This window comes from Octopus bimaculoides, chromosome 20 (assembly GCF_046866305.1).
Source record: "Octopus bimaculoides isolate indiv1 chromosome 20, ASM4686630v1, whole genome shotgun sequence".
NCBI classification, from domain to species: Eukaryota; Metazoa; Mollusca; class Cephalopoda; order Octopoda; family Octopodidae; genus Octopus; species Octopus bimaculoides.
This window is the reverse complement of record NC_142947.1, coordinates 10,171,462-10,188,597: the sequence shown is the minus strand read 5'-3', so window position 1 is coordinate 10,188,597 and position 17,136 is coordinate 10,171,462. Positions and strand designations below refer to the sequence as shown.

Here is a 17,136-nt window from a genome sequence, read left to right as displayed (position 1 = left end):
CAGAAACTGTGTGCAAGCCCATCATGTGTGTGTGTGTAGATATGTGTGTATATATATATATATATGTGTGTATGTATGTATATAGGTGCAAGCATGGCTGTGTGGTAAGAAGCTTGCTTCCTAATCACATGGTTCCAGGTTCAGTCCCATTGCATGACACCTTGGGCAAGTGTCTTTTACTATAGCCTCAGGCTTACCAAAGCCTTGCGAATGGATTTGGTAGACTGAAACTGAAAGAAGCCTCTGTTATGAGTCAAACTATTTCATTTTCAGTGAAAAACCATTTCCTCTACAACACATATCGAGCACTCCTTTCTCATTCGTCCAGCATAAACCAACATGTTTATAATATAAATATATGTATGTATGTATGTATTAATAGATATATGTATTAATATTGTGCTTTTTTTTTTTTCTCTTTGTGTTTCTTCAGGCAGTGTGAAACTGAATGAGGGTGATTTGGTGATTTTTGGTCACCCTGGTGGAGTACGCCTACCTCCAGGGAACCGGACCAGGCAGCCGGACTCTGAATACCAGTTTATTGTAAGTTGATTTACTTAACACTGATCTATCAGTGTTGTTGTTGTTGTTATCATCATTATTACTTCTACTGTTGTCGTAAGACTCTGTGTCTCTTTTGCCAGGGTCATAGCTTTGCGATTGTAATCAAAATTGTCACTTAACATACGAACAACATTAACTTCAGGGTCAGTGCTTCTTGTTTCGCTTTTATCTTTGTCAGTGTGATTATCATCATTATCAACGCTTTATCATCATCAGAATCATCAGTCACTGTCATCACCATCAGTCATTGACCCCTTTCATAAATCAGTGTCATCATTATCAGCATTGGGTACTATCACCATTGTCAGTTATTATCACCATCATCAGTCACAGTCATCATCAATCACTTTGATCATCATCATCAGTCATTGACCCCTTTCATAAATCAGTGTCATCATTATCAGCATTGGGTACTATCGCCATTGTCAGTTATTATCACCATTGTCAGTCATTATCACCATCATCAGTCACAGTCATCATCAATCACTTTGATCATCATCATCAGTCATTATCACCATCATCAGTCACAGTCATCATCAATCACTTTGATCATCATCATCAGTCATTATCACCATCATCAGTCACAGTCATCATCAATCACTTTGATCATCATCATCAGTCATTATCACCATCATCAGTCACAGTCATCATCAATCACTTTGATCATCATCATCAGTCATCATCACCATTATCAGTGATGGCATTGTTTTATGTACAAAGACAGATATATTGTATGATTTGATTTGCTGAGTGATGTGTAATTCTGAGTAATTTTATTGGGTTGTTCGAAAAGTTTGTGCCGATTTTCCAAAAGGTTCTTCTCACTCAACTCATGTGGTACCCAAACATCGTAGTGATTTGTGTCCCCAATCTTTACCAAGTGCCCATGAACGACGGATTTTGATAGGTTGAGGCGAAAACACCTAAAGCTCCACAAGGCTCCGGCAGGAGATGGTGGCGAACCCTGCTGTACTCTTCCACCACAACTTTCTCTCACTCTTACTTCCTGTTTCTGTCGTGCCTGTATTTCAAAGGGCCAGCCTTGTCACACTGTGTCATGCTGAATATCCCCCGAGAACTACGTTAAGGGTACACGTGTCTGTGGAGTGCTCAGCCACTTGCACGTTAATTTCATGAGCAGGCTGTTCCGTTGATCGGATCAACTGGAACCCTCGACGTCGTAAGCGACGGAATGCCAACAACATCAATACTCAGTGGTAGCTGAATCGCTCATTTATATGTGGATTAGGGAAAAATGCTAATTCCTGAATCTGATTTAGACTTTGCATTAAGAATTCATAACTGCAGCAAGATATTCATGACCGGAGTGAGCCGTTCGCTGATTAAAATAGCTGAAGATCATCACCGCCAACACTGTCATCATCATCATCATCATCATTATCGGCACCGCCACCACCACTACTTTCAGCAGCAGCGACGTCGTCATCTCTGCATTTGTTCCAGCTTCTGAATCATTCATTTTACCAATATCTGTCATCTCGCTGGTTTTAGTTGTATGGTTATCATTTTTAAGACAAAAATCAGGTGGGATATTAGTGGCATTTCTAAAGAATGAGTTTGGTTTAGCCCAATTTAATGCAAGATTATTAAGAATATAGAATTGTTGAGTAATGTTTTTGAGGTTCTTTTTTCAAATCTTTTGTAAGAATCAGTGTTGGAAAGCTGATGTTATAAGTGGACAACAAGGTTAAAAGTTTATGGTATGTAATAAGGTACCGCATCATCATTAGCAACCCACATTACACGATCACTGGACCGACTAGACTATCAGATGCTGTTGCACATCGCTGGTCACAGTGCGCTTTGCATTGTTTTAGTCATCAAATGACACCACCCCGCTGGCTAGGCAAGCAGGCCGAAACTCCCCACTTAATCAAAATGGGACTGGAGCAACATGAAATGACGTACTTTACTCAAGAACACAATTCACCTCTCAGTATGGGAATCGAACCCACGAACTAGCGATCATGAGTACAACGCCCTAACCACTAGACCATGCACCTCCACAAGCAACCTGCATTTTACTCACTTTAGTGATTAAATAGAAGGTTATGCATGTATAGAAAGTTATGTACTGTGCTCCCTACTTCCTATTGTTGTTTGTTCCTTCTCGAGCCATGCCTGGCTCATAAGGGCTGGTGTCCCAGTTTCATTGGCATATAGGTTCCCCACCTGGAGGGGACGCTGGTCTGTTGCACAACTTTCTATTAGTTACCATAAAATAAGAGTATATACATACATATATTCCTCTCTGGACAAGACACATTCCATTGCAGGACTATTCAGTTTTGCCAGCCGGGTGGAATTGACTGGAACAGCATGAAATGAAATGTTTTGCTCAAGAAAACCTGTCACCAAGTCCAGGAGTCAAAACTACAATCTTATACAATCCTGAATCCAACACCCTAACCACTAAGCCATGTCCATCTACTTGACCCTGGGAAGATGAAAAACAAAAGTTTGAACTCAAAGAACATAAAGATCCCTGACTAAATACCACAGGTGTTTTGTCCGACTCGTTACTGATTCTGCCCATTCACCATTATTGTGGTGATGATGATGATGATGATGATGATGATGATGGTTCTGATTGTGGTGGTGGTGGTGACAGTATCATTAGGGTATTCAGTTCTGGTAATTTCTCAGAGTACATTGTAATGTGCATTAAAACACAAATGACAATCAAATGATTAATATTTCCAAATAACAATAATGATGCATAATGATGCACACATATACAGTAATAACACATAATAACATAATAACACATAGACTAGTAATAGCAGTAATTACAATAATAATACAGTAATTACAGTAACCTGATTATGTTGAATGTAAAATAGAAATTCGTAGACATACGTTAAACCCCAGACCTCCTCCATCAATGATAAGGAAGAGTGTTCGACAATGAGGTGCAGAATAGTACTAAATCTAGTTATTTGAGTGTGAGTGTGTGTGTGTGTGTAGATATATTTGTATATGTGTGTGTGTGTTTATATATATATATATATATATATCTGAGTGTATTGATGTGTGTAGGTGTAGATATAATTATATTTGTATATGTCTGTTTGTATATATATGCATATGTGTGTCTGTATATATATATGTATGTGTGTGTTGTTCAGCTCTGAGCTAGCAAACCAGTGTGCTGTAAATTTTAATTTGGCTGCTCTTTCTAGCAGTTTTTGTGACTACCTAGATGCTTCTCTTGTTGGCTAGCATCTCCTAATATCTACAAGCATGCAATAGTCTTATCAACAATGTGCTATCCTGTCTGTGACAACTATGGTGATGGTGGTGGGGAACAAGCTGTACCTGTTCTTGGTAACCTGTGAGTAAATACATCTTGAGTATCTGCTAAATATCTGTACAGTGTTCCCACGGTTGACAACTATGGGGTAGAGAAAGTGAACCCATCATACAGCTTTAGTATCTGCTTCATGTCTATACATTGTTCCATTGTGTAACAGCTGTGGGGAAAATGAACTGTTTCTAAAATCTTTAGTATCTACCAGATGTCTGTACGATGTTCCGTTGTGGTACACCTACTGAGGGAAGAAACTAGTCTTGAACCTAGTTATTTGGGATTGAATAGTTTTATAATATCTACTAGACAGACGACAGCCTATATAGTTGATATGATCAGTGAATGAGATAACATTGATTGCCTTCCTCAAACAGAGAGAGAAATATCAATGTTTTTTTAAGATCAGTTTTTACAATCAGTTGTAGTCTTTATGGATACAATTTCACCCTTCATGCACCCACCTAGAAATTCTTACTCAAGTCCCCTTGGCTCACTGATAAAAATTTTTAACTAGATGTGGGAAGAGGGTTAGTGAGAATATAATGTCTAATGCTAGTGGTAGACAGGACAGAGTTCCAATATCACCTACTGCCAGTATCAATAAATAATTTCTCCTTTCATAACAGTAACAGATTATAGAAAGTATGGTGTTTATAACATGTACGGTAAATACAGGAGATGAACAGTAACATGGGGCAGGGTGCAATCTATCAGAATATGCAAAATTAACATACAAGAACGCAACTGGGTATCAGACATATTGATAAATGTATAATGTATGCAAGCAGATAACTGCTTGTGTAATGCAATTATTTGTTGTGATGGGTAAAAAAAAAAATGTACTGTATGTTAGGGTTTGAAGAAAACTGGTAGAGATAGACTAACCCAATGTGTGAAGGGAGAATGATTAGGACAAGCCCAGGAATGTTCAGTGTCACATATGGAATTACATAAAAATTAATTCATAGGTGCAGGAGTGGCTGTGTGGTAAGTAGCTTGCTTACCAACCACATGGTCCGGGTTCAGTCCCACTGCGTGGCACCTTGGGCAAGTGTCTTCTACTATAGCCTCGGGCCGACCAAGACCTTGTGAGTGGATTTGGGAGACAGAAACTGAAAGAGGCCCATCGTATATATGTATATGTGTGTTTGTGTGTCTGTGTTTGTCCTCCCAACATCGCTTGACAACCGATGCTGGTGTGTTTACGTCCCCGTAACTTAGCATTTCAGCAAAAGAGACCGATAGAATAAGTACTAGGCTTACAAAGAATAAGTCCTGGGGTCGATTTGCTCGACTAAAGGCGGTGCTCCAGCATGGCCACAGTCAAATGACTGAAACAAGTAAAAGAGTAAAGAGATATGCTGTCATTTGTTAACTTACTACTTATCAAGTAACAGCATCTTTCTATTAGCATAAAGAAATGGGATGCAGTACACACAGTGGTTGGCATTAAGCAGGACCTGCTACTGTGGAAACTATGACAAGCTGCTTGCTGGACTCTATCAAACTGTCCAACCTATGCTGAGCTGGTGAGAGGAATTTTATACAGTTCCTTGACCAATTAGAAATTGCATCCCAATCTCCCTTAAATAACACCTCACCAATTTTAAAGACAGTCATTAAGATGCTCTTAAATACTTGGAGAAAATTTTTAAAAAATGATATGGTAATAGCTGAAGTCCTCTTTGATCAGAAGTCTGTTCAATTAAGGCCAAACTGGGACTAAACTTACAGCCGAAGGGACAACTTTATAGTGGGATGGAAAGTTGGACATACAAGTAACTGTCCTGAGAATGATGGCTGATATGTTTTACTGAGGACTCTAAGAAAAGAACTGCAATAGTAATAAAAGAATTGTTCAGGGTCAGTGCTTGAAAACAAGAACAAAAAAAAGAGAGAAATTGTCAAAGAATCATGTACGCAAATAATTAAAGTAAACCATTGTTTCACACAGTTTGAAGTTTCCTTTATTTTTCTTGTTTGGTTATTTCGTTATTTCTTTTCTTTTCTTTTTTTTTTGTTCTTGTTTTTGTGCGTTATGAAACGTGTAAGGAAAGGAAACAGGAAGTAATTTATTATGAACATTATTGAATTATATAATACATAAAACAGTTGGCATTCTCTCTCTCTTTCTCTCCCCCCTTTCTTTCTCTCCCTCTTCTTTCTCTGGCCCTCTCCTCCCTTTGAACCCCACCACTAACACCACCACCACCACATTATATAACTGAAGTCCCTTACTGTTATCCAATCAGGACTTTAGTAACTTGTTTCTTTTCATCTCAGACTTTTTTCTAACTTCACTAAAAAGCAAAAATTAATTTGTTTTCCTCATAATAACAACAACAATAATAATAACAATAATAACAATAATAATAATAATGATTTATTCATTTATTTTTAATCATAACAGTAACACGAACGACTGTTGTACTACAACACCTACTACCAATAATAATAGTTTGTTTTTATTTATGTTTAGTTATAACAGCTCCAACAACTGTACTACAAATACTACTACTACTACTAATAATAATAATAATAATAATAATAATAATAATAATGATGATGATAGCAACTATAATAATAGCAGTAGTAGTAGTAGTAATAATAATAATAATAGTGACTATAATAACTAATTATTATTGTTGTTTACCACATTTTTACTCCCTAACTCGTTCCTCTGTTTTTATTGACTCAGTCGCTTTGTAAGGAAAATTAAGTTTCTTTCCAATATTTCCAACTATAATGAACTCTTCCATCTCTCTCTCTCCCTCTCTCTCTTTCTCTTTCTCCCTTCCCACCTCTCTCCAGCATCGTAATTAGATATCAGCTTACCATTCCTGTATTATTATTATTATTATTATTATTATTATTGTTATTTTTAAAAATGTGTGTGCGTGTATATATATATATACATACATGCATATGTATGTATGTGTGTGTATATATATATATATATATATATATATATATATGTCTGTTGTTTTTAATAATATCTTCTTGTAGTGTTTTTAACTACTGTTAGAGCAGTTATTAGCATTAGTTGTTTTTTGTCCTTTTTTTTTTATTTTCCTTTTGTGGGATTTGAGGATGAAAAAGAAAAATCATTAATTTATTGAGTTTGGTTGTTTATTGGTGACTAGAATATGGATTATTGTCCTCGATTGTATTTTTAAGATTCTTCATCAGAGCCATTATTTTCATGCCCCCATCTTTCCATCCTTGTCACACACACACAAAAAAAGGAATAGTAGTGGTATTACATCATGCCCTTCTGCTATCAGAGAACAAAGAAGTCTCCATGCTGTTGCTGAAGTTTCTGGATATGGCTGCTAAATTCCCTCACATATTCCCCTACTGTCTTAACTGAAGAAGGGACATATGAGATAGTGTGATCATTGGTTTTTTTTTTGTGAATTCTCTCCGTATATATATATATATATATATATATATATACACACACACACACACACACACATACATATAGCTCGCTTGCAACCCTAAGTGCCACACCCTAACAGTTGAGGGAACCCGTGGAAGAGGTAGGCCCAGGAAGACCTGGGCTGAGGTGGTGAGGCAAGACCTTCGTACATTGGGCCTCACCGAGGCGATGACTACGGACCGAGACCTTTGGAAATGTGCTGTGCGTGAGAAGACCCGGCAAGCCAAGTAAGATCGTTGCCAGTGCCCCTGGACTGGTTCTTGTGCAGGTGGCACATGAGATGCACCATTTTGAGCGTGGCCGTTGCTAGTACCGCCTGACTGGCTCCTGTAGGATTTTCGAGCGAGATCGTTGCCAGTGCCCCTGGACTGGCTTGTGCGGGTGGCACATAAAAGACACCATTTCGAGCGTGGCCGTTTTCGTGCGGGTGACACGTAAAAGCACCCACTACACTCTCTGAGTGGTTGGCGTTAGGAAGGGCATCCAGCTGTAGAAACTCTGCCAAATCAGACTGGAGCCTGGTGTTGCCATCCGGTTTCACCAGTCCTCAGTCAAATCGTCCAACCCATGCTAGCATGGAAAGCGGACGTTAAACGATGATGATGATGATGATGATATATATATATATATATATATAGGGTTGCAAAGTGAGCTTCTTAACTACACAGCTATGTCTGCGCCTATGAAGAATAGATGGAAGGATATAAACTTTCACCCATGTCACAAACTCAGATTTGTAATTAACAGCCAGATGATTCTTCGTTCAGTTTCACAGTTTGGTATATTGGTTGGCAAATTTCTTGCACCTTAAACCTTGAGCTGACCAATCTCTCATAAATGAAAAGTCACTGATGGCAGCAGTGCAGAAGCCCATTCGTGTGTGTGTGTATATGTGTGTCTCTGTGTCTGTGTGAATATGTTCTCAAAATACATGCAAATGAAACAACAAGGTAGTTATTACACAAGTCCTTTAACATGATAATGTATCAATCAAAGCTATGTTTTAAACCCTTTTCATAGTTGTGTTGAAATACTCTGCCTTTGTTCGGATTAAATTCTGGAAATTATTAAAAATTTAGTAGCATAACTTTGTTTTTATTAATCTGGTGTTTGAAACATTAAAATTACATTCTGATCGTAGGTTTTGTAATTTAGATTAACTTTAAAACAGGAAGTTTGTATCAAAAAACCCTGGGCAAGTCCTGGATGGGTTGGTGGGGTTCAAAAAACAGTTAAGCAGTTAGTATGAAGGAAGAGGAAAAAAATGTGCATCAATGGATTGAATTAGGTGTGACAGACAGACAGTCCTACAGTAGCTGTTGTTTCAAAGAAGGTGAGTTCATTAAAAATACTAGCAGAAAATGAAAGTAGACAGCAGCATTTTCTGGGGGTTTTAAAAGGTTGACCATCAAACAAATTACCTTTCCTGCTTGTTCTTTTCTTTTCTTTTCTTTTCTTTTTTTTTTTTTGTTTTTTTTTTTTTTTTGTTCTGGTGATGCAATCCTGCATTTGTAGATTTATCAATCTTCACCTCACTATCTGCTGGGATGGATGGGCTGGGGTTGTTGCAGCATATTATTACATCTTTCCCCCTGTAGGAATTGAATTCCTTCACAAGAAATAAGGAGAAGTTATTGACCAGAAAACAGCTTTGTTGTATTCACTCTCTCTTCTCTTCTTGCCTCACTTTACAAAGTTAATCGTCTTAGGATTTGAGAAGATTAGGGAACTTACAGTAGTCACATGACAGATAAAATCAATTAGTTTTGTACTGGAGAAATTTTCTTCCCCAAAATTCATCTACTGATAAGATGTTGAGATTTTACTTTTCCTTATCTCGTGATTTCTTTTTGTTTTTCTTTTTTTTTTTTTAATATTCTCCATTAGATATTGTCATCGTCATCATCATCATCATCATCATCATCATCATCATCATTATTATTGTCACCATTATCCTCCTTATCCACAATGTCATCATTACCGTCATCAATTTTACATCCTATTTCCATCCTGTCAATAATGTCTCTCTATGGTTTTTTTTTTTTTTTCATTCTGTTTTTCTTTCCATTTTCGTCCCTGTGCTTCATATTGGTCTGTATGTTCAAATACATGAAACAGACTTACTTCAATTCTGTATTCTCCTACCTAAAATATGAAACAAATTCTAACTCCATTTGTGTCCTCCATATTGCTTAAATTGATACGAGAGTTTACTAAGGGTTTTCCCCCCTCCCTCAGTTGTTCTTTCTTAAATCTTCCAGTACTTGTTCTGTAGCTCCTTCCACTCTCCCCCCCCCCCTTTTACTCATTCACTCTCTAATTTTTCTCTTTCTTTCCAGTTTGAAGAGTGCAATTGCCCAGATGAAGACCTTCCTTCCTCAGACATCAATGTAAGTAATTAATAATTACTTTGTGTGTGTGTGTGTGTGTGTGTGTTGAGGTATGTGACTTAGTGTTGGACTCATCTTCATAAGATTCTGGTTTCGGTTCATGGACCGTATGACACATTGTGTTCTTGAGCAAAACACTTCATTCCACATAAGTCTAAGGTGACCCTTGGAGTATATATGAACACCGTTGTCTCTCTGCATTGCAGCAAAGGATGGAAGAGGATTGGCCTACAAGAGCTCTGTAGCAGTGCCACATAAAATGCACCCTAACCAACACCATGTAATAGCACCCCTGCTTGTGTGTCATCTAAAAGCAGTGCCATGTAAAAAGCACCCAGCACACACTGTAAAGTGGTTGGGCGTTTTGGGGAAGGGCATCCAGCAGCCATAGAAAGCAAGCTAAAATCAGACTGGAACCTGGTGCATCTCTCCTGCTTGCTTTGAGATTTCAAGGATATGATTGTTTTATTTTTACAATGAAATAACACTGCGGTGTAGGTGTGATAGGCTGGATCTGACCAGATTTAACTGAAACGGATAGAATATTTTGGCAAGACATAGGTGATTTAAAAGCTAAAGGGTTAAGAACGTCATGTTATTAAACGATATTTGTTCATTTAACAGATAAACAGAAATAGCATTTTAAAAATGGTTGACTATTTAGTATGTTCAATCAGTTTGTGTTTAATGCAAGATGTCTGCCTCCTGCATGTTGTTAGCTTTGAATTTGAGTTCTATTATATCCATATTAGTGGGATTTTTTTTTTTCTTTTAAAGAAACTGCTTGTTGTTAGTTCAACATCCTATGTTGTTAATTTGATAATGTTTAGGCAAACGAAATTTAGTTCCTGCAGATTCAGCTTAACTCTGTGTGTGGTGGTGGTTGCTTCAGCTGAAGTTTCTTCTCTCTCTCTGTCTCTCTCTCTCTGATATATCTGTTTATAGACAATTACGTATGTGTCTTCATGAGATACAAGTTTTTGCAGGTTGTTTGGTGTACAGTAGTAGTGATGTTAATAGACATATATTATTGTGATTACAAAAACATTATTCTTTCTCTTATGTACCAATCTTTTGTGCAGTGCCACAAGCAATATCAATGATGCTATGCTAATGTAACAATTTAGTCAGCAGAATACAATGCATTTACGAAAAAGGAGCCAAGCATGTGTACTTTACCACCTTTCTACTGAGAGGGAAATCATCACACATGCAAACAGTACAGATTATTTCAGATATTTAGCTCTCACAGATGATTCGGTATGTGCTCATAATAACGTTGTAAACAAAACCAAAATGTGTAAATGGTCATATTCCAAAACCATGCAAAATTGTTTGTTTAATGTATGAACCTTAAGTTTGTAGTCCCCCCTACTGTATGTATCCATTCACATTTTTCAACTTTAGTCATTGGTTCTTTATTGTTAGTACTAACACATTCCCTGGCTCTGACTGTTCAGATTTATTCATGATAAAGGTTTTTACTTCAACTGCAGTTTTCCCAGGTTGATATCAAAAGGGTTAGTAATAACAGTTATTTTACTGAATCTCTTCAACTTTCTAATGTTGCTTGGTTTAAAATAAATTATTTTACTAAATTCCTTTAGATTTCTTATTATTTTCAAATATAAGTTATATAGAGATTGTATTGTATCAGAAATATTCTCACAAAAGAGTTAATGTGTTAAAAAAAAAAACAGACTTAACCACTTGCAATTTGATACTATTGAACTCACAAGCTATTAGTTGGGCCCTTAATTGTAGTGACAGAGAAGTTTGTAAGAGGGGGGGGAGAGAGCGAGATGGGCAGTGGGGAGAGTAGGTGTGATTCTATGGAGGAAATGGATGAAGAAGGCTACTGAAACTTCCCCCTGTGACCCATTCTGCCCACCAGAGTGTGGGGAGTGGGGAGAAAAAGGCATTAAATTGCGTTTGGTGGTGCCAAGTCATATATCACAAAAATCAAGATCTAATGTTTGCGCTTGTGTGCAAACCTTATCCGTTATTATGTTTATATATGTTTGTATGTAAAAAGTCCTTATCTTGGAAAAGATAAACTTCTGTATTTTTTTTGGAGGTGGTGTTTATTAAACAATTCTTGTTAGAGATAAGTTTTTTTTTCCTTTCCATATATCAAAATGTAAGGTAAACCAGCTTATCTTTATTTGATTTTCAAAGTTTTATGAATTTTTTTTTTTCATCTTTATTTTATATTATATGCTTTAATGTTATGGTAGTGGGGCAGCGGAGTTGGCGGTAGGTTTGGTGATAGACTGCAAGGAACTAATGATATCATCATCATCATCTGGTTCAGCTTGCTCAGAATAATGATGTACCCTTGCTCGAAAATGAACCAGTGCAAAGCTAATGGTGCAGGCAGGATGGTTGTTATTGTTTGGTCAACCTCAATGAGGCAGACCTACCTTCAAAAGCATTCCAGTTACAATCATCCAATTTTTTTTGTTTTTTTTGTTTTTTTTTTCTCAGTTTTGTGTCACACAAAGTACATCTGTAGGTCTACATTATTCGTTGTTTCATTTCACACCCCACCTTTTTTTTTTTTTTTTGTAAGAGTGAGAGATGACTGCTATTTCTAGCAGGTTAATTAACCATATAGGAATTCATTCACTGGTTTGAGCAGGCTGCTAACAGAAGCCAAGAGGAGGTTAGGGTTAGGGTTGGTTTTATTGTGTGTATGTATTTGTGTAGGCATTATTGCATAGTTAAGATGCCCACTTTGTAACAGTTTGGTTCTTTGTTCAGTTCCCCTACATGGCATCTTGGGCAAGCATATTCTACAAAAGCCCATTTTTGGCCAGAGCATTGTGTACAGAATTTGTTAGATGGAAACTGATGTGGAATGAGAGGAAAAAAATTAACATCTTAAACAAAAGTGCCTTGTGGTATATTGTTATGCCCCACCCTTAGTGTAGTGACAAATTTTTTAAATCAGGTCTCTTGGAAGCCAAAAATCTATGAGACTCAAAAAATTACACTGACATCAACTGCCCACATTCTCCGGAAGTCTCTCTCCATCAAATATATATATATGTCTCTTAGGTCTCTGGTTGAGATCTGGTTGGAGGATGAAATAAAATACAAATCGATCGGAAAATAATAATAATAATAATAGTTCCAAATTGGTACTTATTTCAACTGGTACTTATTTCATCAACCCTACAAGGATCAAAGGCAGAATTTGGCAGAATTTGAACTCAGAACGTAAAGACCAATGAAATGTGATGAAGCATTTTGCCCGGCATGCTAACGATTCTGCCAGCTTGCTGCCTTAAAAATAATAACAATAACAATGATAATAATAAGATAGGATGGTCACAACTGGAATGCTTTTGATCATAGATCTGCTTAGTCAGGTCCAGAACGATAGTTTAATTTTTTTCTATTTCTCTCTCTCTCTCACAGTTTCTGTCAGATATTTTTATTTCTCTTTGGTATCATCCAAGATCTAATTATCTTAGTTATAATTTTGTTTTCCTACTCGAATCCTTGCTTCTACACAGGAATTGGAGTTTGATCGCTAATTATGTTTTCATCTATACAGATAAGAAAGTAGGGAGTCCCGTCTATTAACTTTAGTTTGTAGCTCCAAGTTTGTCTTCCATAGTCATTATGCTTGTTTTGTAGGGGTTTTTTTTTTGTTTTCGTTTTGTTTGTTCTACAGTTAAAGACATACATAATGTGTATGAAGTTCTGTATCTGTGTGTCTCTGAGTATGAGGGTTTATGTACGTGTGTGTGTGTGTGTGTGTGTGTGTGTGTGTGCATGAGTCTCTGTAAATGTGTGTATGCATGGATGTCTGTATATTTTGATGATTCAATGTTAGTATACTGCAAAACATTAGGTATGTAAATGTACCATAGGGAGAGGAAAGATCAATATTTGCTGACACAGACTACCATTAGTTTCCAAAAATTCTAGTGCTTATATTCAATTACTGATATATAATAATATATGTATATATAAATGTGTGTGTGCATATCTATCTATCTATCTATCTATCTATCTATCTATCTGTCTGTCTGTCTGTCTGTCTGTCTATATATATGTGTGTGTGTCTGTGTGTATATGTATATAATGTGTTTTTGTAAACATCTGGAATTTTATGTACTACATTTGCCTTTGTATGTATGGTCCTAGCCAAAAGTCTGAGTACAGACGTTAAATTTAGGATTTTTCTAAATATGTTTTGATGTAAATATGAACACCAATAATCTACTAGTTGTTTGCAAGTAACAGAGTTCATTTATATTACATATTGTGGTAAATGGACATCAAAATATCGTTTTTTACTTTAACATTATTTCACTGATACTTAATTTATTGACCCTGAAAGGATGAAAGGCAAAGTCGACCTCAGCGAAATTTGAACTCAGAATGTAGCGACGGGTGAAATACCACTAAGCATTTTGCCCAGCGTGTTAACGATTCTGCTAGCTTGCTGCCTTTATAATAATAATAATAATAACAATAATAATAATGACAACGACAAAATCTGTGAATTAATATAGTTTGTTTATATTCTTTACAAGAACAACATTAAACAATTCTTTTCTCTGTTGGATCAGGCAGAATACGTGACAATTTCTATAGCAGCTAGGAAAAAAAACCAGGATGTCGTTTACCTTACGTTACCAATTTCAATATATCTAAACAACACAACAACAACTACTACTACTACTATTACTACTAATATTACACCATTATAGTCTATGGCAGAACACATTTTTCACCTTTGCATAGTTTTACTGAGGTCGTTACATAATTCTAACACAATCGTTGCGTCCTGTCCCGAGACAGTATATTTTAATTTTCTTTTTCTAGAGTTATTTGGTGTTTATGCTTGGTTCTAATCTAATGATCTCTCTCTCTCTCTCTCTCTCTCTCTCTCTCTCTCTCTCTCTCTCTCTCTCAATAATAATAATAATGATAATAATAATAATAATAATAATAATAATAATGATAATGAAGTAGAAGTATCTAGAAACTATTACATCATGTTATATTACATTGCCAAACTTGTATGCTGAATAAGATATGTAGAAATCTATGAATATATTCATATTTCATTATCATATAAGTCACACCATGTATTGTAAACAGGAATGTAATATATTGTCAACTCTCTCTTTCTTTCTGTGCGTATGTATGGGTATGTATGTATATGTGTGTAGTATGTACGTATGTGTACACATATATGTGTATGTGAATATATGTATATATATATATATATATATATATATATATATATATATATATATATATATATATATATATATATATATATATATATGTCTGTCTATGTATGTGTGTGTATATGTATGTATATATATGTGTGTGTGTGTGTATATATATATATATATATATATATATATATATATATATATACGTGCATAAATGGAGATAAGTATCATTTATGCATATACATATTTTTCTGAAGGCTTCATGGACTGCGGTGTCGCATGGCCATTAAAGAAATATAGAGAAATATTGCGGCAGAATCAACCTTTTAAAATGGTTTTTCACACCTCTCAGGCCCTTTCAGCGACCTCTCAATGTTTATTTTCCTCTGACTTCCTCTCCATAGACAACACATACATGTATAATTTTCAAGATATTTATCATGGAAAGTGCCAATTGTGAGCCAAAGAATATTGAAAAGAAATCTTTTTTTTTTTTCTTTTTCCTTTTATTTCGTTTATTTCTCTTTTTGTTTTGTTCTGTTTTTCCTTTTCTTATTTAAATCACTTCTGCTCTGCCACTTTACAGGGTCACAGTAATTGAATCTATCTCGCGTTCTAAACTGGAACTGACAGACTAATAAAAGAGTTTCAAAGATGCTGTAACTCTTAATGGTTTTGAAATTCTCGGCAGTGTTCTTAACTGAGCTAGTTTTAACTGCACATCTCTCTCTCTCTCTCTCACATTGGAATTCTAACATTCTGGTCAATCAGGCACATTAAGAGAACCGCAGTGGGAAGAATTTACCCTGTAAAACCTTCAGTGATGCTGTTGTTTTTGTTTCTGTTTTTTTTTTCTTTTTGATTTTGTTGTTTTTTCAGAGTGGTACTGGCAAACACTTTCTTTTTGCACTTCAGTTTGAAATCTTGAAACTGGTTATTTTAAATTCTTCATATACATCAGAAGTATCAGAATTATATATATATAGGCACAGGCATCGCTCTTTGGCATAAAGTTTGCTTCCTAATGACACAGTTCCAAGTTCAATCCCACTGCATGGCACCTTGGGAAAGTGTCTTCTACTATAGCCTCGGGTTGACCAAAGCCTTGTGAGTGGATTTAAGTCCCGGGGTTGATTTGCTCGACTAAAGGTGGTGCTCCAGCATGGCCGCAGTCAAATGACTGAAACAAGTAAAAGAGTAAAGAGAGTATCGTAGAAGTATACCCGATTCATTGCACATGAATTTTAACAATAAAATTTTTTTAGTACCTCCTCCACCCCCAGGGTCGTACAATCCCCAGTTGAAAACCACTGTTGGAGGGTACCACATTATCAAACGTGTTCTTCATTGATCATGCTTGTGGTTTGATTTGGATGGCATTTAGCTGCTGTTTCTAGCAAGTCAAGATGGTGACAGTTCAGTTGACAGACCCAACCCCACCCTGCTTCCTCTTAAAAATTTCATTTCTTACCTGCGTGTCAAAAGTCACAATCTTTTACAAACTCCAGTAGATTGGACATGGGGTATTATTGCCTTACCCCTCATGTATCCGATAGTAACACCTATTTTTACAGCTCTTTCATTTAACAGTAATTACCACCATTAAAGCAGAAACTGCCCCCCCCCCCTTTTTTTGTGGTGGGGGGGGAATATTAAGACATTGCAAGTGAGAGGATTCAGTTGTCTTTATCAACCCTTTACCAAGACATTAAATAAAATTTTAGATACAGTTTTAACTTTTTCCTTTTATTTTGCTTCTGATATTTTTTAGACTTTTTCTCTGTTTTTGATTGTTTTGCTTTTTGATTTTCGTCTCCTTTACTTTGTTTCATTCCTTCTTTCTTTCATGCATTTGTTCCTTCTTTCTCTTTCCTTTCTCCTGTTTTTCAGTTTTTGTTTCTTTTTTTTTTTTTCTTCTTCTTTTGTATCGTCTTTATTCTCCATCAACAGAAGACTTTGTGCAGTTATAGCAATCAAGTTATATTACATGATGTAATTAATTTTGGAAGATTTTATTTAGAAGTTTCTTTGAATTTAATAATTAGAAATAATACAAAAATATAAGAACAAAGCAAAATTAAAAAAAAAAAAGAAACACACAATCAAAGAACATTATGAGAACTTTTATAAAGAAGTTAAAAATGATTTAGTTTAAACTGAATCATTGAGTGGGGTTTGTCAGATTTACAAAGAATTTCAAGGCAGTAC

At 35.9% G+C, this 17,136-nt stretch overlaps 1 protein-coding gene across 19 annotated transcripts in view; it reads left to right on the top strand.

The window, feature by feature from the left end:
- LOC106875384 (uncharacterized) overlaps window positions 1-17,136 on the top strand; it is a 425,794-nt gene that overhangs the window by 330,344 nt on the left and 78,314 nt on the right. For 15 of the 19 annotated variants that reach the window (XM_089338012.1, XM_089338010.1, XM_089338006.1 and 12 more), the window contains 2 exons: window positions 434-543; window positions 9,677-9,727. Coding sequence is in view for 11 of the 19 variants with exons in the window: in XM_089338006.1 (XP_089194132.1) it covers window positions 434-543; window positions 9,677-9,727 (161 nt within the window). In the remaining 8 variants the exon portion in view is untranslated. The remainder of the gene's footprint in view (window positions 1-433; window positions 544-9,676; window positions 9,728-17,136) is intronic. The other 4 variants (XM_089338016.1, XM_089338011.1, XM_089338009.1 and 1 more) reach the window with 1 other exon arrangement.